Genomic DNA, 27,864 nt, shown 5'->3' with positions numbered 1-27,864 from the left:
GGTCTGGACAGCCATCATAATGGTACCACAGGTTCCACCTGGAGTGCAGAGGAACGTCTTCCAGCATCCGTGGAAGATGGTCTGTTGGAGGCTGCGATACTTGCGCGCTTTCAGTGTTCCATCATGAAACACGGACCTATGAGCTGATGGTTCACTATCCCATATCACACGTTTACACTCCATGAAAGCTGATGTTCCACCTGACGAAGCCAACGGGGATTGTCAATACATCAGTAGTGCATATTTCGGCGGTTTATCTGGCCTTGGCCGGCCGGGGTGGCCGAGCGGTTCTACGCGCTACAGTCTGGAACCGCGCGACCGCTGCGGTCGCAGGTTCGAATCCTGCCTCGAGCATGGATGTTTGTGATGTCCTTAGGTTAGTTAGGTTTAAGTAGTTCTAAGTTCTAGGGGACTGATGACCCCAGATGTTAAGTCCCATAGTGCTCAGAGCCATTTGAACCATTTTTTTTTATCTGGCCTTGTGTGGTAAATGTGGCTTCATCACTAAACACGATACATCTGGAGCATCGTGTCTTTAATGGCCATGTACAGAACTTAACACGACACTTATTATCATTTCCATGCAGCTCTTGCTGGAGAGAGATGTGATACTGGTGGAACATACACTCCTGGAAATGGAAAAAAGAACACATTGACACCGGTGTGTCAGACCCACCATACTTGCTCCGGACACTGCGAGAGGGCTGTACAAGCAATGATCACACGCACGGCACAGCGGACACACCAGGAACCGCGGTGTTGGCCGTCGAATGGCGCTAGCTGCGCAGCATTTGTGCACCGCCGCCGTCAGTGTCAGCCAGTTTGCCGTGGCATACGGAGCTCCATCGCAGTCTTTAACACTGGTAGTATGCCGCGACAGCGTGGACGTGAACCGTATGTGCAGTTGACGGACTTTGAGCGAGGGCGTATAGTGGGCATGCGGGAGGCCGGGTGGACGTACCGCCGAATTGCTCAACACGTGGGGCGTGAGGTCTCTACAGTACATCGATGTTGTCGCCAGTGGTCGGCGGAAGGTGCACGTGCCCGTCGACCTGGGACCGGACCGCAGCGACGCACGGATGCACGCCAAGACCGTAGGATCCTACGCAGTGCCGTAGGGGACCGCACCGCCACTTCCCAGCAAATTAGGGACACTGTTGCTCCTGGGGTATCGGCGAGGACCATTCGCAACCGTCTCCATGAAGCTGGGCTACGGTCCCGCACAACGTTAGGCCGTCTTCCGCTCACGCCCCAACATCGTGCAGCCCGCCTCCAGTGGTGTCGCGACAGGCGTGAATGGAGGGACGAATGGAGACGTGTCGTCTTCAACGATGAGAGTCGCTTCTGCCTTGGTGCCAATGATGGTCGTATGCGTGTTTGGCGCCGTGCAGGTGAGCGCCACAATCAGGACTGCATGCGACCGAGGCACACAGGGCCAACACCCGGCATCATGGTGTGGGGAGCGATCTCCTACACTGGCCGTACACCACTGGTGATCGTCGAGGGGACACTGAATAGTGCACGGTACATCCAAACCGTCATCGAACCCATCGTTCTACCATTCCTAGACCGGCAAGGGAACTTGCTGTTCCAACCGGACAATGCACGTCCGCATGTATCCCGTGCCACCCAACGTGCTCTAGAAGGTGTAAGTCAACTACCCTGGCCAGCAAGATCTCCGGATCTGTCCCCCATTGAGCATGTTTGGGACTGGATGAAGCGTCGTCTCACGCGGTCTGCACGTCCAGCACGAACGCTGGTCCAACTGAGGCGCCAGGTGGAAATGGCATGGCAAGCCGTTCCACAGGACTACATCCAGCATCTCTACGATCGTCTCCATGGGAGAATAGCAGCCTGCATTGCTGCGAAAGGTGGATATACACTGTACTAGTGCCGACATTGTGCATGCTCTGTTGCATGTGTCTATGTGCCTGTGGTTCTGTCAGTGTGATCATGTGATGTATCTGACCCCAGGAATGTGTCAATAAAGTTTCCCCTTCCTGGGGCAATGAATTCACGGTGTTCTTATTTCAATTTCCAGGAGTGTATTTCGATGGAGAATGCATAGGACACTTGCCTAACTGATGCCACTTCCCGCTGCGATTGTCCGGATCAACTGCGACAGCAGCAAGAACAGTAATTTCCCCCCTCTTCTGTCGTCACTTGTTTTCTTCTGTTACGTTGTCTCGGTGTTACACTACCCTTTCACGTAAATGGTTGAAGAGGTTGAGAAAAATTGCCAAGATGGTGGACGTCTATTGGGATATATTGCAGCATACACCGTGCAGCCGGCCGCGGTGGTCTCGCGGTTCTAGGCGCGCAGTCCGGAACCGTGCGACTGCTACGGTCGCAGGTTCCAATCCTGCCTCGGGCATGGATGTGTGTGATGTCCTTAGGTTAGTTAGGTTTAAGTAGTTCTAAGTTCTAGGGGACTGATGACCACAGCAGTTGAGTCCCATAGTGCTCAGAGCCATTTGAACATTTACACCGTGCAAGAACGAACTGCATTTTTCTTACACTCTCATTACATCATAAGCATGTCGACTTTTTCTACGTTGGTATATCCCACCGTCCACTCAAGACCTATTGCTTGGACTGTCGCGCATTAACCGACTAGCAAGTCGTAATGCACTCAAGGTACACACAGGCACATAGTAAGCAAACGTAATAACATCGTACCGAGCAACCACGGAGGCTGAATGGCACAAACAAGTGCAGCTGTGGAAACTTTTCAAAATACGATATCTTGCAGACGACTCGCACTAGAATCCCGCAAGAAACAGAACTGACATTCTGATTTACCCTACTTTGTTTGTTCCATTAAAAAAGTGCATATTTGCAGAAAAATACTCTCCAAGTAACGTTACAATCTGTTTATTGGCTAACAATATGAGATCATGACTACCAATCCATTCAGTGAAAATCTCACATCAATGGCACTTTTCACTTCGGCAATATTTGCGCTGCAAGTTTTAGATGATTCACCCTGTATATGTGATAATAATAGAAAAGCCTCCAGAACACGCTTAAGTAAGATTTACTGATAAGAAGAAATCGCTGTTTTCATGATCTGATACATTTACTCTTCTATTATTTTATGGCCAGATGCCTTCTTGTCGACCTACTCGTCAGTTGACCCAACGGAGGGAAGTCGTGCGCGCCACTTTGACAGTAAAGTGTCAAAATGTTGCTCTTTGACTTACCGTGTTTCAACTGTTTGTGTATAGAATAGATAGACATTACAGGCCAGCCAGCATTTGCTTTAACGTGCGTGGAAAACTGCCTAAAAACCACACTCACACTGGCCAGTGTACCAGACCAGCGATTGTCAATCCGCCCTGCGGAATCGATCCGCGCGGGTCTTATCTCCCTTCGTCGCAAGCTAGAGCGCTGCGCAATAAGCTACACGAACATGTGACCAAATATTTTTATGTTGAATGTCAGAGATGTCATATCATCAGGGAAAAAGCAGAAAGATTATTATTTAATGTCCCGATGACGGTGGAGTCTTTAGATACAGAGCATTAACTCTGATTTGGCAAGAACAGAAGGAATGATCGGCCATGTCGTTGGTGAAGGGAATGGCTCTGAGCACTGTGGGACTCAACTGCTGAGGTCATTAGTCCCCTAGAACTTAGAACTAGTTAAACCTAACTAACCTAAGGACATCACAAACATCCATGCCCGAGGCAGGATTCGAACCTGCGACCGTAGCGGTCTTGCGGTTCCAGACTGCAGCGCCTTTAACCGCACAGCCACTTCGGCCGGCGGTGAAGGGAACATCCCGGCCTTCGCCTACAGTGATTCGGGTAAATCATTTACTTTTTCGCGTCTGCGCGATTTTGCAGCCTCTAACAACCATACCACAACAAAGGGGAAAAATTAATTATGATTGTAGTGTTGCTCACGCTGCTAAATATTGCATTTTCGGGCAACAACAAAGTTATATTATGTGTCAGGTATCATTAGAGCACAGTTAATAAAGTCATTTCTTGAAATAATGGATAAACTAGGCACTCATCTTTTCGTGTTTCCCACGCTGGTCTCGTTGTGAACTCATGGCTCAATCGTCGAAAATCTAGGTAGTGATGATTCCAAACTCGGATGCAAAGAGGCCTAAGTGTTCTTCTGCGATATTCAAAAGTTTTATAGATGTGTTTCATAAACCATTCTTGAAGATTAAACTTTTGCAAGTTAGGACAATGGTGATGTAAAAAAGTAATCAGCACTCCGAATTTAAGTTACACTTCTTTTTTATTACTTTTGTTGCAATATCACGTAACTCGTTCCAAAACATCACTTCACAATATAAAACATACTTGAAAATATCTTCCTCACTGTTAAAGTTCACATTTCATAAACTGACTACAATTTGCGTCTTTTTAACATGACGACCAAAGCTTGACTCCTTAATAACCGCTTACGCGCCCAAAAATCAGAGTTACAAGTACGTCAAAGATCATAGTGACAAAAGAAAGAATACACATAAGAATAATATCATTGCAATATATACATATCGATGTATCGAAGTACCTCTACATTAATGAAATCAAATCTGAATGTTGTCACAGAAATATGTTAACTATTTTACAGAAACACAGCAGAATATTGCTGGTATCGAGAGGTTGAGGTGAGGTGCCGTAATGGTTATGTAATTCAAGTACCATAACAAGCCGTGGTCTCTGACCCCTGTCATCTCTTCTTCAATTTTCGACCCGATATTTGTTTACGCGTGGCCGGCGATGTTGATAAGGATGAGAATAGGTGCACTGCGAGTGGACGCTGGCAACCACTTCTAGCCAGCAAGAATGTAGCCTCGTGTGAGTTATGCATTCACAACCTCGGGCAATAAACAACGGCAGCAGTCGAGAAGGCCAGGAAGTACTATGGCACTAAACATCGCTTAGTCGTCCAAGCAAAGGCCATTGTGCAAAAGACAGAGCCTATTCCAACCACCACTAGCCCACTCTCCTCCCTACAGCCCTCCCACCTCCCGGGCTACAACTCAGTACGTATCTTGAGGGAAACACCAGGCTGTCGAAGAGCAATTTAGCTGTTTGTGTCGGTGTGCTATGTAGGGCCGGGAGGACATAGAGTAGTTTGAGGATTGGAGGAAGGCGGTGCAATGACAAGCTGAAGCATTGGGGGCGCGTCACTGTGGAGACATTCTGTGAATGAATGTGATACTCTGCAAGACGCACAATACCCGTAGGTTTCTCATATGTCGCACGAACACCATGTTGTGGATAAACTGGTCAAATCTGATGGAAGAAAAGCTGTTAACGGCTCCAAAATCTTGAGCTGTACTGTCATCTACCTTTGTTGCTGATTTTCCTTCCCATATAAGTTCTACTGTATCTTGTATTTGATTTCTTAATTAGGAAAATAATAACAAAAATCTTTATATATGAAGAATGGGAACAAATTCTGAATTCAGTGTCAATCGTACACTTCTTCGGTCTGGAATGTCGTTCACCGGAGTAGAATTGTCTTCAGTGGTGGATACCACTTGGAACTGAGCCCCGTGACCAGTGAAGACTTATCTGGAGATGCCCTGGATGGCGTTGGGATACCAACCAGACTGCCGTCACCCATATGGCCCGACAACCAGTAGTGATGTCTGGTGTGCCTTTTCTTTTCATGGCAGGACCTATTTGGTTGTCATTCGCGGCACTCTTATAGCACAGCGCTTCGTCGACGATGTTCTTCACCCCCTTTTGCTGCCCTTCATGACAAGACATGCCGCCCTTTCGTTTCAGCAAGATAATGCCCGTCCGTACGCTGCGAGAGGTTCTACTGCTTGTCTTCTTGCTAGCCAAACCGTATCTTGGCCAGCAAAGTCGACGGATCTCTCCCCAGTCGAGAAAGTTTGGATGATGATGATGATCGTGATGATGATCATGATGATGTGTGATTTGTGGCGCGCTGAACCGCGCGGTCATCAGCGCCCGTACAAAGTCCCGATCTTTACACAGTCCAATCTAGCCACTTCCACGAGTGATGATGAAATGATGAGGACAACACAAACACCCATTCCTCGGGCAGAGAAAATCCTCAACCCGGCCGGGAATCGAACCCGGGACCCCGTGATTCAGAGGCAGCAACGCTAGCCCATAGACCACGAGCTGCGGACTGGAATGTTTGAAGCATTACGTGTGGGGCTCTCCAACCATCTCGAGGTGCTAACGATCTAACGAGCCAGTTGGACAGAATTTTGCACGATATCCCTTAGGAGAACATCTAACAACCCCATCAGTCAATGCCAAGCCGAACAACTGTTTGCATAAGGGCTGGATTTGGATCAAAGCATTGTTGTCTTGCCCAATTTTTGAAGATCTTTCTCTTGAATATATCGTCCAATTTTTCTGAAGTTGGAATCATTTGTTTATCTGTGCATTTGGATCAGTTTCTTCGTGGTGCGTCATGTGCTTTTTTTTTTTTTTTTTTTTTGAGAGTGTATTTTGCGAGCTAGTTTTATTTTGCGAACCCTACACCTCTCCTTGCTGCTTTCTGTTCAAGAAATTTTTGTTACTTATAACTTTGTGTTCCTTTCCTGGAAGCGAGAATGCTGTGTGTTGTAAGTGGCTGTAGTTCGTATATAATAGGTATTCCACATTTCTCCTGATACACTGATCACACTACTTCATCCCTTCCGAAGCACAACATGGTTTCAAGCAGCCCCCTTCGCAATATTCGGTCGGAAACTATTGAAATTCTAACATAGTACATTCTGGGAAGAGTCGAACAACATGTTACTGCCTCCCACGTACGTCTCGCGGAAAGACCGCAACGAGAAAGTGTGAGGTGCTTCACATCTGATGTTTGCTCTATGCGCCGGTGAAATTTCTTACCGTTCTGGTAGATAGAAGAGCCGCAGTACAACGTCAAAATGGCATCTACATAAGACTCCCGTTACAGATAGCGTGCTGTTATTGAATTCTTGTGTTCAGGAAAAGAAACCATGGTGAACATCCAAAAACGTTTGTGTGCAGTGTAAGGCATGCTGCAGTTGGTTGGAGTACAGTTGGGCGATGGGTAAAGAAAGCTACAGCCTCAGGAAATGCAGAAACAGACCTCCATGATCAGCCACGCCCGGGATCTCTTGCCACAGCCACTGCTCTAGACATGCTGAATCATGCGGATGCCATTATTCGTGCCGACCGGAGCATCACAACCTGACAATTGGCTCTACAGTTGTCAGTCAGCATTGGAAGTGCGTCTCCAATGATAGACATTCTCGGATGTTCAAAAAGAGGTGCTCACGACTGGTTCCACGAATGCTCAAAGCGGACCACAAGATTCAAAGAAAGGCCATTTCATCTGAATTGTTGGAGCTTAAATATTCTCTAAAGGCAACGGCCTTGCCGCAGTGGATACACCGGTTCCCGTGAGATCACCGAAATTAAGCAAAAAAATGATTCAAATATCTCTGAGCACTATGGGACTTAACTTCTGAGGTCATCAGTCCCCTAGAACTTAGAACTACTTAAACCTAACTAACCTAAGGACAACACACACATCCATGCCCGAGGCGGGATTCGAACCTGCGACCGTAGCGGTCGCGTGGTTCCAGACTGAAGCGCCTAGAACCGCTCGGCCACTTCGGCCGGCCCGGAGTTAAGCGCTGTTTGGCGTGGCCGGCACTTGGATTGGTGACTATCCAGCCGCCATGCGCTGTTGCCTTTTTTCGTGGTGCACTCAGCCTCGTGATGCCAATTGAGGAGCTACTCGACCGAATAGTAGCGGCTTCGATCAAGAATACCATCATAACGACCGGGATAGCGGTGTACTGACCCCACGCCCCTCCTATCCGCATCCTCGATTGAGGACGACACGGCGGTTGGATGGTCCCGGTAGGCCACTCGTGGCCTGAAGACGGCGTGCTAAATATTCTCTAAGGGGAACACACGATGAAGATGACGAGAGTGTCAGTCATGCAGTGAAAACATAGCTACGCCTACAGGGCAAGTGCGTCCGCCAACAGGAAATACATGCTCTTCCACAATGTTGGCGTACGGCCATAGAACGTGATGGAGACTACGCTGAAAAATAGGTCATGGACAAGACATGTTGATGTATATCGTCAACAAATTCTGACTGTTAATGAGAAACACGTCCTGAGAAAATAAATGTGGGGCATTACTTATTGAACGACCCTCCTAGATGTAGAAATGGATCTGCATTCACTGACAGCACAGATTCCTGCCGCGTTAGAAATACGTCTGTGCCAGTTGGAATCATTTTACAACCACTGTGCTTACGCTTTGTTTCATGGCTGCAAATAATACAGCACTGTTTGTAAACGCACTGGACGGTGAGCGCTGATACAGCGACAAATCAGGCGACTTCATTCAAGATGTGGTCATGGGCACATTCAAACACGACAGCACCATTCTGCCCTTCCGTCAAGTCTCCACGTAGACCCATGTTACGGCCGTAGCTTCAAGCAACCGACTGTTACGTACACACATCTTCGCTGCGACGGCTTAGGTCAGCGGCGAAGGCACACGTGACCACCTGGTATACCAGGTCTACACATCATACGGAGCCGCAAAGCTTCAGTGTGTTGTTTTAAGAGGGCGACTAATCTTTTCTGTGTTGAGTTTACTTCGTTCATTCGGTGTTTTATTTGTACTGTGAATAGTCATGTTGGTAGCCGGTATCTCTGGACAGCAGCTACTGAAAATTACAGGGTTACCAATGTTCGCAATATGTCGATAACGCACCCCGGGCGAAACGCAGCTTCCTGTTTGGGAACAAGTTGTGAGTTACGCTTCCCGCGTAGCCCGGGGCGACAAACCGCGGCCGTGAGGAGATAACAAATTGCGCGCAGATAAGGCGAATGTTTATGCGTGTATGTTTACAGTGTGGGAGGGGAGCTGTGATGAGCCGGGCAGAGTTACGGCGCACGCTTCTCGCCTGCTCGTTACGGTCGGCCGTAACAATGTCGATTACGTGGCGCAGCGGGCAGGGTCGCCGACCTGTCCCGCGATGCCCGATAGGCCAGACCTGCTCCGATAGCGCACGCTCCCCCACCCTCCCCCCACCACCACCACCTCTCATCATTCCTCTCCCCACCCTCATCCAGTCCCCCAAAACCTCCAACAGCACTGCAACAAGTGCCCAAGACTCAGCCAGTTTTCCCATGCCTCTCTCTTGCACACTATATCGGCTGATACGTCTGTGACGATATGCATATGAATATGTTATATAATGACAGATTTTACAGTAGTGAAAGCACCTGTTTCTTGAGTCGCAGTGTTATAATAACTCTTTGGTTTGAAGAGTAATCTCAGTTTTGCAGCTTACACACAACCTCTTGTTAAAGCAGTTATCAGCTTTTTAAGATGCACGAACACAAATGTTGACTTTACTTATGTTTTGCTCCGAGCGGTTCCGGTCACAAACGGCGTTCAGGGTCCTGTACAAAATACAAAACAAAAATCGTAAAAACTGCAGAAAAGAAATGGTGTTTGATGATATGTTATGAGGTATGTCACAGCGAATATGCATATGATGCGGTTTCCACTTGGTTAATCTCCTAGATGGTCATACGATTAATGAATGTGTTACTGCCTAATGGCCTTATATGAAGATATGTTGACTTATTGATGAACTGACAAATAGTGAATTTAGATTACTTAAATTTTTATTGATCTGTGAGTAGGTGTTCTACTTTCTGACGTCGTATGTCAGCATGAATTGATTAATTACAGCCTGTGTGACTGCCCGAAGTTCATTGTATTATGGTAATATCTGTATATTGTTTCGTAGCAAAGTGTATTTGCGCTTCGTTTTTGTACATTTTTGATACAAATGGCATTGTTACTAAGTCACTTCAGGAAACATTGGCAATTTTTTGTATTCATCAAAGTTCTTACTTTTGATTATGTGAATGTATATTGTTTCTTAGTTGGATGCGCTATTAGTACATCACTTCTGATTATGCAATGCAATATCCCCCTAAAGGATCAAACCTGTTCTTATTGCTTCAAAAGATTGTGACTATGATTATTTCTGATTACCTTTGCTGAAGATATTTCAAATATTGGGTTTAACAGTAATTGCGTTATTGGACAGTACTTTTTTCTGAAAAATCTGTAAATTGTGTTAATACCTTTCAGCTATGGATGTAAGCATGAACTGGATATTTCCAGTATGGTATTTAACCCAGTCTGATAATTTTGTTATATTTGTTAAAATGTCACTCTTTAGTCTTTACCACGACAAAGGATATTGTTATCGTAAAGTAATTAAGTATGTAAAAAATTTATGTAATGTACTTTTAAATGTTTATTACTTTGTCTTCTTGAAAATGTTTGGTTGGAATACAATTTTGTTAATGTTATCTTCATCCTACCAAGGATGTAATATATTCGTAGCCATTGATCTTTGAATTGTTTACTATGAGTTCTGGCCCTGTAATGTTTATGTCTCGAGTTGGTTCTCTTCAGTTACTTGCTCTTCACACAGATATCGCGCTTCTAATGTTCGAAATGAATGATACTTTTAGTTTTAGTATGTCATGTTGGATGTAGATTTTTTTTTAGACGTAAGTAATTTTCTTGTTACATTCGAAATAATCTTATGATCATATGACTCATTTCTTTTCTGCATTTTGACGTAATTTTTGTTTTGTGTTATGAAAAGAACCGTGAACACGGTTTATGACCGAAGCCGGTCGGAATAAAATATAAAGTCAGCATTTGTGTGTTTTGTATTTTAAATAGTTATACACAACAGCCAAACAAGCTGGAAGTGACTTCTGATACGTCTCTACAGATATCTGGAACCTCTTGTCTGCAGTGCTTCCTATATCTATAGAAGGGTTCCTGGGGGAGAAACACAGCAAACATAACGACGCAGTTGTTCCCACAAATATTCAAGATCAGTGGAGTGGTAGTGGCGTATGGCAGGGTAGGGGGAGGAGCTGGTTGAAGCAGTCTTGATCGTGTTGCTCTTATCATACGAGAGCAGTTCTACCGTCTATCAGCGCATTATCGTCCTGAAACCTCCCATACTCCCTGGGAAGACAATAAGTAAGTACAAGTGAACCTTTTGCAACGTATTTGTATCAGGCAGAGCGATGATTCACTGGGTAAGCGGCCTGGCACATATATAGACAAATTCATATACGTACACTACGATGATTTCCATATGACCCGTACCTGCAATGTCGGAGTACCTCATCTGCCGCGACGCGCTCAGCCACGTGTTCATGTTACACGAGGAGAATGCATTCCTTTGATTAATTAATCAACGTCTAGAGGGCTGGTAAAAGGGCGCACTTGGACCACTTATTCGAAACTCTGGTAAAACCGTGCATCTATTCAAACCTGAAGCAACCTAAGTAAATGCGGGTTGGATTGTTTACAGGTTCTAGTTGCTAGTTAGTTAACTTCAGTCGTTATCCTTTAGTAATGGTAATTGATATCCGCAGATCATCATCATGCCTGATAGATTCAGAGTATGTTTCTTTGTGATATTATCAGTTTAAAATAATGGCGTGACGGATCAGTTCCTGTTCACGAGGGCGTTCATAACCCTGACGACGTGGATGAATGTACTCTCCACGGCACGATAACGAATCTAATGTCCACCCACTCGTGAAATATTATCGTTTGCGTACAATTTGTCTTGCATTGATCTTCCAGACTAAACAATCAAGTCAATTATTAACCTCCACATGACACGTGTATTAGAAAGCCAGTAATATTTACAAAGCTGTTCATACACTTATTCAAGATACAGCATATGTATCAGGTGTCCCAACATAACGACCGTTTAGAAGCGATTTTGTGGTTCGTGACGTTTAATAAGCCCTGTATTTTAAACATTCGTAAAAGCTACGAGCTTGTGCATTTAAAAATTCACCATTTTTCTTAAAATGTCGCGATGTATGAGGGGCAAAGTAATATCAGAATTGCGGTAATCGTGCCCTAAGGCATAGAGCGCAAAATTAAGGGGGAATAACATTGAGACTGAAATGGGCAAGCCAAGATCGAAAATCTACCTGTAATATTGTCGCAAATTACAGCCAATGTAAGCGAGCTTGAATAACGATGAATAATCACCAACTGATAAGCGTGCATCAAATATGTATGTGGGTTTTGTTGGTGGCTATGTGTACTCAAACCCCTCGGATCCGCTTAGTGGACTAAACATAGCAACGAGCGCCAATAGCAGTACAGTTCAAAGAGAGAATTTTATGTAATTTCAAATTACTATTCACAACTGACGGATCACGACAATAGCTACACTATTAGCTGAACTGACTTACTTTGTTTTTTTTTTTAAATATTGAAAGGACTGACGTAGCCAAGTGCTGTGAGTAATTGTCTCGCATATCTGCTGTAAGCCAGGTAGCAAATAGTGAACGCCGCTTTGAGCACTGTCTGAAGATTGTTAACACAGGTATCGAAATCTTGTGGACAAAAATGGAGTAACAAGAGCGGATGGACAAGCGTAAGAATACATGTTATTAATCCTGCCAAATAGCCTCGTAACTGATGATGTCAGAGGGTAAGTTTACACTGAAATTAGCTAAGAGATTTTTTCCGCATGGAGTATTACTTCCAACATAATTCAGAACCATTCCCTGGTCCATACTAGATTCTCCTTTGTTCGCCCAGCAATATTCAAAGGGTTTATCACAATGCCCTTATCAGATCCAGTGGTCAACGGCGCTTTTTTTTCTGTTGAACATCAAGCAGAGATGAAGATAGTCGTTGGAGCAGCAGATACCAACCTGAAGTTCATAGGAATTCTAAAGGAAGAGTAATTCATGTACTAAGAAGGTGGCTTACGAAACACTGGCTCGACCGATTCAAGAGTATTGCTCGTTAGTCTGCGACTGGTTTGATGCAGCTCTCCCCGGTAGTTTATCCTGCCCAAGCTTCTTCATCTCTGCATAACTACCGCAACCTACTTGAACTTGAACACGTTGACTGCAGTCAAGCTTTAGCCCTATCTCCAATTTTTTAAGCCGCCCACCACTTCCCTCCATTACCGTGTTACCGACTTCTTGATGTCTTAGGCTGAATCTTTTCAGCCGATTCCTTCTTTTAGTACAGTTGTGCAGTAAACGTCTTTTCTCCTCTTCTCATTCACTACCTCTTCATTAGTTAATAGATCTAATCCAAAGCATTTCAAAGGTCCGTCTCTGAACTATTTATCGTGCACTTTTCACTCCCCACGAGGCTACACTACTTACAAATACGAGGCCTGTTCAGAAAGTAAGCTCCGATTGATTGCCAAATTGAAACCACAGTGAACATCAGAAATGTTTTACTTGTAACAATTAGCTACACCTTTCAGCTACTTCTCTACGTAGTCGCCGTTCTGACTTAGACTTTTGTCATAGCGTTGTACCAACTTTTCAATAGCCTCATCATAGAAGGCAGCCGCCAGTGCTTTCCGCCAATTCTCCACGGTGGCCTACACCTCGTTGTCTGTGTCAAAATGTTGTCTTCAAAGACAGCGGTTCATGTGACCAGAGATGAAACTCAGGGGGAGACAATTGCGGACTGTATTGTGGGTAATCTCACATTTCCATTTGAAAACGATGCAGGAGCATCTTCATTGCCCCTGCAGAATGCGGCTGAGAATTGTCTTGAAGAAGAAACAGCACGACAGTTATGTAATGTTAGCTGCATAGCTTCAGGCGAAATTTCTCACCAGGCCCTCGTACTTGGCGGCAGACACTATTTTCTAGACATCTTTACGCACTCACTGCGAGCTCAGAAATGAGAAGAGCGACGTGATGCTAACTGGGGTTATACTAGAGACACTACCCAACACATCTGTGCAAAGCTTTATCGGATTTTCATAGTCGTTTCCATTTCGCGACCGATCGGAGCTTACTTTCTGAACGCCCCTCGTATATTCAGAAAAGACTTCCTAACTCTTATATTTATATTCAATGTTAACAGTTTTAATTCAGTAACACTTTCTTTGCTATTGCCAGTCTGCATTTTATATCCTGTTTACTTCGGCCATCGTCGTTTGTTTTGCTGCCCAAGTAACAAAACTTATCTACTGCATTTGTCTCATTTCCAAATATAATTTCCTCAGCATCGTCCGATTTCATTCAACCATATTCCTTTACTCTCAATATACTTGAATATCATTGCGTCTTGTAACCTAATCTGAGGACAATATCCATTCTGTTCAACTGATCTTCCAATTCTTCTGCTTTCTCTGATAAAATTACAGTGTCAACGGCAAACCACAATATTTTTATTTATCCTCTGTGAACTTTACTCTTTCCAGGTAGGATTAATAACGGACGCAGAGGCTATCTGTAAGAGAGAGTCGCATTTTTTCGCGGGATCGTTTAGTGAGCCCAGGTGTGTTGCGAAGATGTTCATCAAATTCCAGTGTTAGACGCTACAAGAGAGGCATTGTCCATGTCAGTGTTTTACCCTTAAAATTACGAGAGCATGCGTTCCAAGAATAGGGCATGTTCGTGTCTTCCACATACATTTTGCTAAATTACCAAGACTGTAAAAATCAGAGAAATTTGAACTCTGACGCGGCTTAGCGACGGTCATCCTTCCAAAGTACCATTCGCGCACTGAACAGGAAGTGGAAAATGATTGTCGTACGTGAAGTACCCTACGCTATGATGTGTCGCTCACATCGACACAGGAAAACAGTAATAAAGTTTACAAAAGTTTATTGACCAAAGAAAGAAACGTCTATTTCGACGATAATAACAAAATTACAATTACAGTGTCTCAGAGATATGATTACTTGACAGTATGGTGATTCCAGAGTCTGACAAACTAACACAATTAGGATGTTCATAGACAAATACACTTGTATGGAAAATACTCCAAGTCCGAATAAGCTGTCCTGAATAACACCAGCATATGAGCACAAAAGTCTATCCTGGATACAGTCTGATTGCGCCAAGGGAACAACGATGAAGGATGAATACAGCTGTATCGGTCCCCACGATGGGGTGAACAGCATCCGCCCGGAGTCCAGGAGAGGTTCTCAAAGCCGGAAGAACTGACCTGTGCAGCTCTGGCGCCGAACTTGACCGCGGCCGGCGGCGGAATACTCGCGGCACTATTTTCTGGCCACGTGTGTGGCGGACGCAAAAGGTCCCTTGGAAGTTGCGGCCTCTGCTAGTGCTGGCACCGCCGTCTGGCGAGTGTTACTACGACAGGACGAGACCGCGTCGCCGAGGCGTGCAGGGGCCATGTAGGCTACACGCGTGCCCAAGGTGTCAGAAGGGTTGCCGATTGTGTTTGCGAAGATCGCCGAAATATCATGCCACACACCGTAAAGTGTGTGCGTGGATTGTAGATATAAAATGTAGAGTATGAGCTCGGAATGTGAATTTGTTATAAAATCGGTGAAGAAGTTCATTTTTCGCATAGAGTAATGTTACCAAAGATACTTCAAAAATTTTCCTATGCAGTGATATTGCCTACATCATTACAGGTTTGTCCAGCAGTAGTTAAGCAGTTTTTCCAACGCGCCTTTGTGAAATCCAAACCTACCCCAACATCGTTTTCTGTCAAGCTACAATGCCGACATTTCGGCGAAGTAATTGGAAGTTACAACCCGGTTGACAGAAGGAATGTCACATGGCCTTATTAATGGAATCAGGGCAATATTCGACAGAGTAACTTCCGGAAAGTATGGGCATCTACCTCGATACGAAACATTGGAAAGTAAATGAAGCGTGACGGCGCGTGACTGATTGGTACAGTTACAGGAACAAGCGCGGGACGTTCCGCGCGACACACACGCAATCGCTGCCGCGGACAAACCGGTCTGGGTCCAGGTGGCTCCCCGCTGCGGTAATCGCGAGCTGTTCCCGTGGCGTGTTGCGGGAGGAGAACACGGGACGTTTTCCCTGAAATGTCGCGACGGGTTTCACCGTGCGGTCCCCAGGCGCCGTCGCCCGCGCCGGCGCCAGCCACACGGCCGCGGGCGGAAGGTCACGGACACGGCGCTTTCCCTGCGCGTGCCAAATGTCCCCTGAAGATGGACGGCGCTGGCGAAACGTGCGCTCAGAGAAAACCACCTTTACGCTGACTCGTTTACTGCTACCGCTGTCCCGTTAATTTCATACTTTGTAGTCATTGCCACCAGCAGTAATAATCTTGTTAAAAAAATCTTGAGAATTGCAAGTAGGATTCGCACACAGATGGCTCCGTACATACGTAATTATGTACAGGCACAGTTCATCTCTCCGGGAAATCGACAATTTCGACGATCTTTGCCTCTTATCGATATCGAAAATGGCAAGATACACTATGTGATCAAAAGTATCCGGACACCTGGCTGAAAATGACTTAAAAGTTCGTGGCGCCCTCCATCGGTAATGTTGGAATTCAGTATGGTGTTGGCCCACCCTTAGCCTTGATGACAGCTTCCACTTTCCCAGGCATACGTTCAATCAAATGGTTCAGATCGGTCTAAGCACTATGGGACTTAACATCTTAGGTCATCAGCCCCTAGACTTAGAACTAAGTAAACCTAACTAACCTAAGGACGTCACACACATCCACGCCCGAGGCAGGATTCGAACATGCGACCGTAGCAGCCGTGTGGTTCGGGACTGAAGCGCCTAGAACCGCTCACACAAGCCTTCATACCATGTGAAATATTCGTTTCCAGTCACTGATTATTCATCTCAAAATACTTCGTGTCGGATCTACTCCAAGTGTCAGATTACAAATGCAAAGGTCTCGGGTTCGATCTTCAGTCAGTCCTAGGATCTTTATTTGTCACACTTCTCACTTATTCCATCTGTGGCACTGTTTGCTGATGTGCAACATCCCGAGTTGCGCCGTGATTCGGAATGTATGTGAAACTCTAGATCTCCCTGTAACTGCCTGGGAAGTCAGTTCAAAAGACGGAGTGAGGCAACAGGAGATTACGTCTAACAGTACCATGTATAGTAAAGCGCCGTGGTGGTCAAACCAATCTTCAGATTGGTGCTGCTTTGCTTTTTCTAATGTCTGTATAGTTTTGAGACCAAAGGTATGGGACAAATTTCGTACTACTGGCAGATGTCTTTACTAGGTGAGCAGGTGGTTCGGCTCAGGCGGGATGCTCCACTGTGCACTTGATTTCTTGATCCGCCGTTAACCGTAGTCCTCTGTTTGTGGTGTTGCAGTGCCGAAGCGACCAGCGAGGACAGCGAGGTCCAGAAGGAGCGGGATGCAGCCAGCACTGAGGACGGCGGCGGCCACGGCGACGGCGACGCCGACCGAGAAGGCGACGCAGACAGTGACGTCACGAGCGCGATCGCAGACAGCCAGCCGGACGTGATGTCCGCCACGGCGGCGTCGGTGGGCGTGGGCGTCGGCGTGGGGGTGGGGGTGGCAGTGGGGCCCAAGGCGTCCGCCGGGCCTGCGCCCGCCCCCACCACCACCGCCTGCCTCTATTCCTACCTGCAGCAGCCCTCGCACCACCACTCGCAGGTATGCACGGACAGCTTCTCGTCACAGAAGTTCGATATAAAGAATGGGCAAAATAAAATTGGCCTGGAAAATTTTGCCCCCCTTCTTGCAGCGGTGTACCGTAGGTCTCTAGAAGAGTGTAGCATACTAAAAGATTGGAAAAGGTCACAGATCATCGCCGTTTTCAAGAAGGGACGTCGAACAGATGTGCAGAACCATAGACCTATATCTCTAACGTCGATCAGTTGTAGAATTTTGGAACACGTATTATGTTCGAGTATAATGACTTTTCTGGAGACTAGAAATCTACTCTGTAGGTATCAGCATGGGTTTCGAAAAAGACGACTGTGTGAAACCCAGCTCGCGCTATTCGTCCACGAGACTCAGAGGGCCATAGACACGGGTTCCCAGGTAGACGCAGTGTTTCTTGACTTCTGCAAGGGGTTTGATACAGTTACTCACAGTCGTTTAATGAACAAAGTAAGAGCATATGGACTATCAGACCAATTGTGTGATTGGATTGAAGAGTTCCTCGATAACAGAACGCAGCATGTCATTCTCAATGGAGAGAAGTCTTCCGAAGTAAGAGTGATTTCAGGTTTGCCGCAGGGGAGTGTCGTAGGACCGTTGCTATTCACAATATACATAAATGACCTTGTGGATGACAGCGGAAGTTCACTGAGGCTCTTTGCGGATGATGCTGTGGTATATCGAGAGGTTGTAACAATGGTAAATTGTACTGAAATGCTGGAGGATCTGCAACGAATTGACGCATGGTGCAGGGAATGGCAATTGAATCCCAATGTAGATAATGGTAATGTGCTGCGAATACATAGAAAGAAAGATCCTTTATCATTTAGCTACAATATAGCAGATCAGCAACTGGAAGCAATTAATTCCATGAATTATCTGGGAATAGGCATTAGGAGTGATTTAAAATGGAATAACCATATAAAATTAATCGTCGGTAAAGCAGATGCCAGACCGAGATTCATTGGAAGAATCCTAAGGAAATGCAATCCGATAACAAAGGATGTACGTTATAGTACACTTGTTCGCCCACTGCTTGAATAATTCTCACCGGTGTGGGATCCGTACCAGGTAGGGTTGATAGAAGAGATAGAGAAGATCCAACAGAGAGCAGCGCCCTTCGTTACAGGATCATTTAGTAATCGCGAGAGCGTTACGGAGATGATAGATAAACTCCAGTGGAAGACTCTGCAGGAGAGACGCTCAGTAGCTCGGTACGGGCTTTTGTTGAAGTTTCGAGAACATACCTTCACCGAGGAGTGAAGCTGTATATTACTCCCTCCTACGTATACCTCGCGAAGAGACCATGAGGATAAAATCAGAGAAATTAGAGCCCAAACAGAGGCATACCGACAATCTTTCTTTCCACGAATAATACGAAACTGGAATAGAAGGGAGAACCGATAGAGGTACTCAAGGTACCCTCCGCCACACACCGTCATGTGGCTTGCGGAGTATGGATGCAGATGTAGAATATACAAGAAATATTTTCCGTGGCAGTTTCATTTCACTCACCCTGTACAACAGGGTTCCCCAGAAACTTCGAGGGGTTGTAGTGGGTATCATAAGGAACAAATTGAGGGTAGGAACCAGTGACCAGAAATGTCGTCCAGTGACGCTACAGAGCGTAGAGTTACAGGCGCCGACGTCTGCCAGCAGGCCAGCCCTTCGGCATCAAACATGACTTTTTATGCTAACGGACCGTAGACAGAACGTCTCACAATGTAGACGGTAAAAAGTGTGGAGCAAAACACAGATTGGAATGTACGCAACAAATAATTGATGACATAGGTTGGAAGTGCTACTTTGAGATTAAGAGATTAGCACAGGAGAGGAATTTGTGGCGGGCCGCATCAAATCAGTCAGAAGACTGAAGACTAAAAAGAATAATTGAATGTGACTAGTTGCCATGATCGCCAGTAGGGAAGATGGAGCTAGTTGCTGTGTATAAAGGCCTTGGCTGCTATGAATGCAATGCTCTGTTGCCTCTCTGGTTGGTGGTTTCCGACACGGCTTTCCATCCGCACTTTATTTTCCTCCTGGAACTCTCTAAGATCTCCAGTGTTTTTCGGTGTACAGGAGACAAACTCCAACCTATGGCTGAAACCGTAACAGAGTACCTCACTCATAGGCGACAAGGCCTGCCTATGCAGCAACTATCTCCATCTTCTTCACCATGTGTTTATGGCAATGGCAATTAGTAGCCGTGACTGGATAACGAACAACATTGCGAGACGTTCCGCCAACGGTCCGTCGGTGTACAAAGTCACGTCTGCTGCCGGAGGGGTGGCCCTGTCGCAGGCGTCGCCAACAATAACTACGGCACTCTGCAGCGTGCTTGGATTACGTTGCTGCGCGCGGGTTCCTATCCTCGATTTATTCCCCGGGACACCCTCTACAACCCCTCGAATTTCGTGCCACATTTCTAGGATACCCTGTACATCCGTACTCCGCAAGCGAAAGTACTGCTGCTACCAGTATCATTCCCCCCCCCACCACCACCACCGCCGGCCCTATTCGCGAAAGGTACATAAGGAGAACGGGTGTCGGTGTCTCAGGATGAGCTCCAATTTCCCTGATTTTTCCAATCGTGGGCATTTTACGAGACGTAACAGGTGTGTTAAAAATAATGGAGGGTTTTGTCGTTTGGAGATAATTTTATTTCAGTGTTATCCCCTTCCATACAACTGGCATTAGATATTATAAACTAACGCCAGAGAAGCTTTTTCTAATCCTCAAAACATTTCTGGAACCCGTCTTTTAGCTTTCAGCTCTCTCGGCAATGCATTTTTAATTTCACCTACGCTGTAAAACGACGTTCCCTTAAGATTTTTCTTATTTTTGAAACTAGCAAAAAGTGACTAGGCGTCTTGTCGAATATGGAGGCTGGGGCATCATTGCAGTATTGTTTTTCCCAAATAATTACCAACGAGCAACGAAGTTTGAGCAGGTGCATTATCTTTGTGCAAAAACTAACAATTGATTTGCCATAAATCTGAGATTTTTCATTTTTTAAAATTTTTTAAGGACTGCTTCATTCAGACTCCATTGAACTTGCAAGTAGTATTTATTGCTGGTTGTTCGATGTTGTGGCAAGAACTCATGGCGCACTATTCCCTTAAAGTCGAAGAACACCATGAGCGTAACCTTCACATTAGACTACACTTCTCGAGTATTTTTCGGTCTTGGCGATCCAGATTGCATCCACTGCGACGACTTAGTTTGTAAGTGGCAACGCCATATGTGTAAACTACTACCCCTATTATAACACATTTCAGCAGTTCTCCGTCCTTACTGACTTCATCTACCTACTATTTAGCAACTTGTATTCACAGCTGTTTTATTTCGAAATTCAGTAATTTTGGGACAAGTTTTGCTGCCACACGTTTCATACCTATAGCAGCCAAGACAATTTCTTGCACTGAGCCAGTTGGTGTAACAACTTTATCAGCATCTCCTGTGGTCCGGCGATCGTTCGTAATCATTCTTTTTTTTTCACTTTTTTCACGATTCACTGGCTGATGACATGTTATGGCATTCAGGGAGCGCGTCGTTTTCAGTGTCTTCACAACCTCCTTCAAATTCCTTACGCCACTCTTAAACCCTTGTTTTACTCACAGCAAACTCATCGTAAGGAATATTTAATGCCGGCCGGTGTGGCCAAGCGGTTAAAGGCGCTACAGTCTGGAACCGCGTGGCCGCTACGGTCGCAGGTTCGAATCCTGCCTCGGGCATGGATGTGTGTGATGTCCTTAGGTTAGTTAGGTTTAAGTAGTTCTAAGTTCTAGGGGACTGATGACCTTAGAAGTTAAGTCCCATACTGCTCAGAGCCATTTGAACCATTTGAATATTTAATGTTTCTAAAACTTTGCTGTAGTTTATTCCGTTATAATAACAAAATTTAATGCAAATACATTTTATACAAAATAAATAACCGCCGATGTTACCAAAACACATGTTAACTTTATGGCACCTGACAACAGACTAAATATCTGATATGGATATAAATACTTTTCACGCACATACCAAACACGGCAACTAAAAACTTTCATGAATCAGTCAATACGGTTCTTTATTTACTTCAGCATTTACTTAACTGGAATAGAGTCCACGTTTTGTGGTACAAGCTATTCAGTAATAGTCGTCTTGCAGACAATAACTGTAATCTTGCTATTACACACTGTAGACTCGCTGTTAGTCCCGCTATAGGCACTAATCTTATCGCTTTGTACTGTCATAACATGCGATGAAATGAGCCCGCTCTGCGAATGTACTGACAAATGCCCAACTGGATGAGTGAGTCAGTCAGGCCTTCCGGTCAGCTGCGGCGGCCTAAATACTTGCTGTCGAGAGGGCGTTGGCGGCCTGTTGCTTGTGGTGTGTCTCTGTCCTTTCTCGAGATAGGCGCTTTTGATCCAGCGTCTAATAATCGATCTTCGCTTCATCTTTGCCGACGGGTGAGCTAGCGACAGCTTACGCCAGAACAAAAAGTTTCTGAACACTCCCCCACCGTACTATTTCTCGATTGGGCTGCAAAGCCACCTGACTTGACCCCAAAAAAATAGGTCGAGCATGTTGGAAGAGTGAGTAAAACTCCGAAATCAGCATCCCCACAATTTGGTGGGACAGCGCGATCAAATCCTCAGCGAGTGGTTTAACCTGGATGCGACGTACCTGCACAGCCTTGTAGACTCACTTCCTAACCGTATCCAGGCGGTTATCAAGTCCGGGGGAGCGGCATTACACGGTATTAAATGACGCTAGTAATGATTTCTGTAGAAGCGATTTAATTTTTGTCCTGTGAGCTTATCTCCGTATTGCTCCCGCGCTTACTAATCGCACCCTTGACGAGAAGCTTTGCTTCTTCTTTGAATCTTATGTCTCCTCTCTTAAACGTACCAGAGGGATCCCAGTCTGACGAGCAACGCTTCGTGCAACCACTGTAATCCATGCGTTAATTACATTTCCTTGGGACTTTCCGAATGAATTTCAGCCTGGCCGTTGCGTTTCCTACAACTAGTCCTTTCCCTTTGTGTCCTTTCCCTTTACGTCTTTTTACTGTTGTTAATGATGCCAGTGACTTATTACCGGTGGTCTAATCGAACACTAAATTTTCTCTTCGTCTATTTTGCGCAATACGTTACAAGTAATTACGTACAGGGTCAACTGTCTGTTCCTATATGTACCATCGATTCTGCCGGCCAGAGTGGCCGAGCGGTTCTAGGCACTTCAGTCTGGTTTCCCAAATTATCCACGAGATGATGTACGCACTGCCTGGAAAAAAAGTGGTACACCCAGAAAAAATGGTAGGATGTCAACGTAACGTCGTAAACGTACACACCATTAGCGGTCTTGTAAATGATTAGAGACGAGAGTGTATTAGTGTTGTTGATGATTAGTGCTCTTACCAGGCCTGTTAGGGTGTACAAGGAGCGTGAAGAGCGTCAGATGTTGAATGATCATTGTGAAGGACACGGAGATGACGCGTACTCGTATGAGACAGCGTTATCAGCACCTGAAAGAGTTTAAAAGGGGCCTCATTGTGGGTCTCCTATTGGCAAGCTAGTCGAGTCGTGCAATGTGCAGATGTGCGGACATTCGGGTGTGAAAGAGGCCCGATCTTGTACTCCATAGGGACTTGAAGGCAGGTCGACCACGTCTGATGGACACAAACTAGGATCGCCGTATTGTGCAACAAGCACATCGTAACTCTTTCGCATCGAAGTCTGCCATTCGAGAACAAATAATAGACTGCCTACAGCAGTATATGCCATGGACTAGGCAGTTACCGTCCCACGTGGAAGGCAGCTTTAACCCACAACACAAACCGCTACGTCTGGAGTGGTGCTGTGACTGGGAAGCTTAGACTGTTGAGGAATAGCGTCACGGTGTGCTCAGCGATAAATCTCATTTCTACACCATCCCGGATGACCATTTTCGGCGAGTATGGCAGCGACCTTGGGAGGGGTCCCGTTCTTCCAATGCTTTGGAGAGGGAACTCTGACGTCAAAATGGTACGCCATGAGCATCATGGGTTCTCAAGAGACTGGTATACCTGCCTAATCTCGTGTAGCCCCCCCCCCCCCCTCCCCCGACGACGCGGAAGTGCCGCGACTCGACGTGACATGGACTCGACTAACGTCTGAAGTAGTGCTGGAGGGAACCGACATCATAAATCCTGCAGGGTTGTCCATAAATCCGTAAGAGTACCAGGGGTTGGAGATCTCTTGTGAACAGCACGTTGCATGGCATCCCAGATATGCTCAATAAAGTTCGTTTCTGGGGAGTTTGGTGGCTAGCGGAAGTGTCTTTAAAGTCAGAAGAGTGTTCGTGGAGCCACTCTGTAGCAATTCTGAACGTGTGGGGTGTCGCATTGTCCTGCTGGAATTGCCTAAGTCCGTCGGAATGCACAATGGACATGAATGGATGCAGGCGAACAGGCAGCATGCTTACGTACGTGTCACCTATCAGAGTCGTATCGAGACGTATCAGAGGTCCCATATCACTACAGTTGCACACTCCCCACACCATTACAGAGCCTCCAACAGCTTGAACAGTCCCCTGCTGGCATGCACGATCCACGCATTCATGTGCTTGTTTCCTTACCCGTACACGTCCATCCGCTGTTTAAAATTTGAAACGAGAGTCGTCCGACCAGGTAACATGTGTCTAGTCGTCAACAGTCCAATGTCGGTGCTGATGAGCATAGCGAGGCGTAAAGCTTTGTGTCGTGCAGACATCAAGGGAACACGAGTGGGCCTTCGGCTCCGAAAGCCCATATCGATGATCTTTCGTTGAATGGTTCGCACGCTGACACTTTTCAACAGCAATTAGCGGAAGGGAGAAGATTAAGAGAGTAACAGAAATAAAAAAAAAACGCGCCTTTGGTATCCGAAGTCTTGGCGGAGTCTCCTGCCTCAGCCGGCATGGCAGCATTGTCCGCGCGTTTCTCCTACTGGTATTGATCCACTGCGTTTACAAACGACCTATAGTCACCCTTAGACCACGCCTTAGCGCTAAAAATCAATTCTCATTAATGTTTGACGCCATAACTCGTCGTTTGAAATACGCACAACGTGGATGATCCATTACAAACGAAACAATACCTTACATTGAACCTACGTCCTACGATTGTGCGCTCGAACAAAAAACACTCCGTCTTTGGACTTATTCTAGATCATCTTCTTTAAAGATGTATTAGTGGAACTAAAGTTAAAAAGGTCATCAATAAACAACGCGAACGTTATCTGCACGATAACATTTGCTTCATTAGCTGTTCTCAGCGTCTTCGTCTTCACAAGTTTTTCTTTGTTACTTTTTGGTGAGTTCTTTCGCATTCTCCACATGCGGCCAGGCTGCTCTCGCCCTTTTTGATGCGTGGATTCATTACTGTCGGTTGCGCTCGCTTATGACCGCTCATCTTTTCCTCGTGTCTCATGTAAGAAACTCATCTATTTCTCTAACAGTTACTTAGATAACCGTATCGCGCGCTTTCAACATACTTAACAATATGTACTGATTCATAAATGCGGTTTTATGCGGTTTTCCATGCCCGTTTAGGCAAATGCTGGGCTGGTCTCCAATGTCCACCTCCGAATATACAATGCACAAAAATATAAAATAGGACAACGTTTACACGTTTTTAAGATTGAATATTAAGTACACTGTTTTTGTACTATTGATTTTTGTTTCTATTTTTCGGCTTATTGGGTCCTCTTCAGGAAATAGGCGGATGACGTACGCTATTTCTGTCCTTTAAAGTTAACTGCCCGCATCTCGTGGCCGTGCGGTAGCGTTCTCGCTTCCCACGCCCGGGTTCCCGGGTTCGATTCCCGGCGGGGTCAGGGATTTTCTCTGCCTCGTGATGGCTGGGTGTTGTGTGTTGTCCTTAGGTTAGTTAGGTTTAAGTAGTTCTAAGTTCTAGGGGACTTATGACCACAGCAGTTGAGTCCCATAGTGCTCAGAGCCATTTGAACCATTTTTTGAAAGTTAACTGTGGTGGCAGAAGGGGCATCGGGCTACGTAGTTAAAATAAATTTGGCAAATATTGAATACAGGAGCCCCTGTAAAAGCGGAGAAAACGCTCGGAAAGAGAGATTCGTCAGCAGCATTTCCGCCAGTAACATCAGCCGCTCAGTGCGACTTCCGTTTGTTTGGACGGCCTGTTTGCTGACACTCCAAGCACTTCGACTCTCTTAACTCGGCGTCAAGCAGATGTTCTTTCGACGTTAGTGTAAACCAGGACACGAGTTCTTTCTTTCTTTATATGCACGCTCTTCTCATCAGACATGGCATAGCTTATTTACGCTCTATAAACAGAGAGTTCAGACTGTAAGCCTTTTATAACGATGTAACACAAATTTCTGCTTCGTAGCTGTTGACCGGGAAATTAAAAGCCCGCTACCCTAAGTCGTTGGTATTTCTCACATTTAAATTGTTAGTCTGTTCACCGTATTTATGTTACCTCAATCCATTTCATCGTGATGAAGACAGTAAACAGCAAAGATGTATGGCCTTGTTGGCTGGGAGATCCATAGGGCAGGTTCAACGGCCTAATTGGAAAGGTTTTTCTGTCCTTCGCGCACAATGAATGACAAAAAAATGGTTCAAATGGCTCTGAGCACTATGGGACTCAACTGCTGAGGTCATTAGTCCCCTAGAACTTAGAACTAGTTAAACCTAACTAACCTAAGGACATCACAAACATCCATGCCCGAGGCAGGATTCGAACCTGCGACCGTAGCGGTCTTGCGGTTCCAGACTGCAGCGCCTTTAACCGCACGGCCACTTCGGCCGGCAATGAATGACACCTCTCCATCGCGAAGTGTGATTTTTTGTGTTTAAGTATAGCTGATAATAAGTTCAAATGGCTCTGAGCGCTATGGGACTTAACATCTGAGGTCATCAGTCCCCTAGACTTAGAGCTACTTAAACCTAAGTAACCTAAGGACATCACACACATCCATGCCCGAGGCAGGATTCGAACCTGCGACCGTAGCCCCAGCGCGGTTCCGGACTGACGCGCCTAGAACCCATTCGGCCACAATGGCCGGCTGATAATAAGTGTCTTCTGTGAGTGTAATGTGTGTGGTGTCGTGTCGTGTTTGTTTTGGGTGGTGGTGATGTGAGAAGAGAGAGTGTGAAATCTGGTACCGCCACATAGCACACTCCTCTCGAGTAGCACCAAGGGGGTCGCCAAGCCATCCAACGGCCCGATCACCATGAGCAGTACCACATACGCTCACTTCATGAGACACTGTGAAGAGGTTTGGAATTTAATCCCGGACTTTGGCGCAAAATCTGATTGTCAGGTACTTTACGTCACAACTCTGTCTTTCCTTTACCGTAAAGCTACAGGCAAATCAGTCAACAGCACGTAGCGTACCCAGGAGGTTACCCATCCAAGTACCGACCACGCTCGATGTTGCTTAACTTCGGCGACCTGACGGACACCGGTATATTCAAAGAGACAAGGCCGTTGGTATTGTGGTAATTATAATGTGTAGAACGTACAGCCTTCTACAATTTTGTAAGCAATAATTATTCAATCACTTCTAGATCTCTCTGAACACGTGCAAAGCCCTTTACTTTGAGCAATGAGTGGCAGCTCTCTTTAAATCGAGATAAATTCAATATAATCACAAAGAAAACGACCAGTTTGGTATCTGATTACAAAATCAGTGGTTAACAACTTGCATACGTTGCAACGTATTTAGTGGTAATGGTGATGAGCGCTATGAAATTGGACGATCATGTAAAATCAGTGTTATAAAAGGCGAATGCAAGACTTAATTGTTGTTGGTAGGTCTCTAGGTAGGTGCAGTGCACGTTTAAAATCAGTCGGGTAGAAGACGCCAATGCGACCAATTCCAAAATAGTGTTGCAGTGATTTCATCCTTGTCACGTAAGCATGACTACAGACATCGGTCAGATTCAGAAACGTCATGCTATACATAGGATTGTAACAGATCGGTGTAGCCTACACAGAGTAGAACAGAAATCCTCGGAGAACTGAATGGGCATGCTTGGAGGAAAGACAATTTTGTTTGGTAAATTTAGAGAACATCGACAAAGACTATGCGATCATTATACCCTCTCCCCACCCCCCACCCCACTCCACCCCACTGTGTACCTCCCGTAGGGGGGGGGGGGGCGGGGGTGGCATGACAGTAACGTAAGAAAGATTAGGGCTACTACAGAAAGGCATATAGACTCGCTCAACACTCAAATAAACTTGAAAACAAAATTGCTAATATTAGTACGTTGTACGCTCCGTAATACCTTTGTACAATGGCTTGCGAAGTATTTCTGTAGATGTATATAATAAAGGTAACAGCGAGAGTGCTGTTCAAAGTCCAATTCATAAAATGGTTAGCCGGTGCTGCATTACCTCTTAGGCGACGACACG

The 27,864-nt window shown here is 45.7% G+C and overlaps 1 protein-coding gene across 1 annotated transcript in view; it reads left to right on the top strand.

Annotated features, from left to right (window-relative positions):
- LOC126259979 (protein Shroom3) overlaps window positions 1-27,864 on the top strand; it is a 365,788-nt gene that overhangs the window by 117,383 nt on the left and 220,541 nt on the right. Inside the window, exon 2 of the mRNA XM_049957111.1 lies at window positions 17,141-17,447. Coding sequence (XP_049813068.1) covers window positions 17,295-17,447 — 153 coding nt within the window. The 5' untranslated portion in view covers window positions 17,141-17,294. The remainder of the gene's footprint in view (window positions 1-17,140; window positions 17,448-27,864) is intronic.

The sequence above is a fragment of the Schistocerca nitens genome, chromosome 5, assembly GCF_023898315.1.
Source record: "Schistocerca nitens isolate TAMUIC-IGC-003100 chromosome 5, iqSchNite1.1, whole genome shotgun sequence".
Classification (NCBI taxonomy): domain Eukaryota; kingdom Metazoa; phylum Arthropoda; class Insecta; order Orthoptera; family Acrididae; genus Schistocerca; species Schistocerca nitens.
Note: the sequence above shows the minus strand (reverse complement) of the source record. Positions and strands in the feature narration are given on the sequence as shown.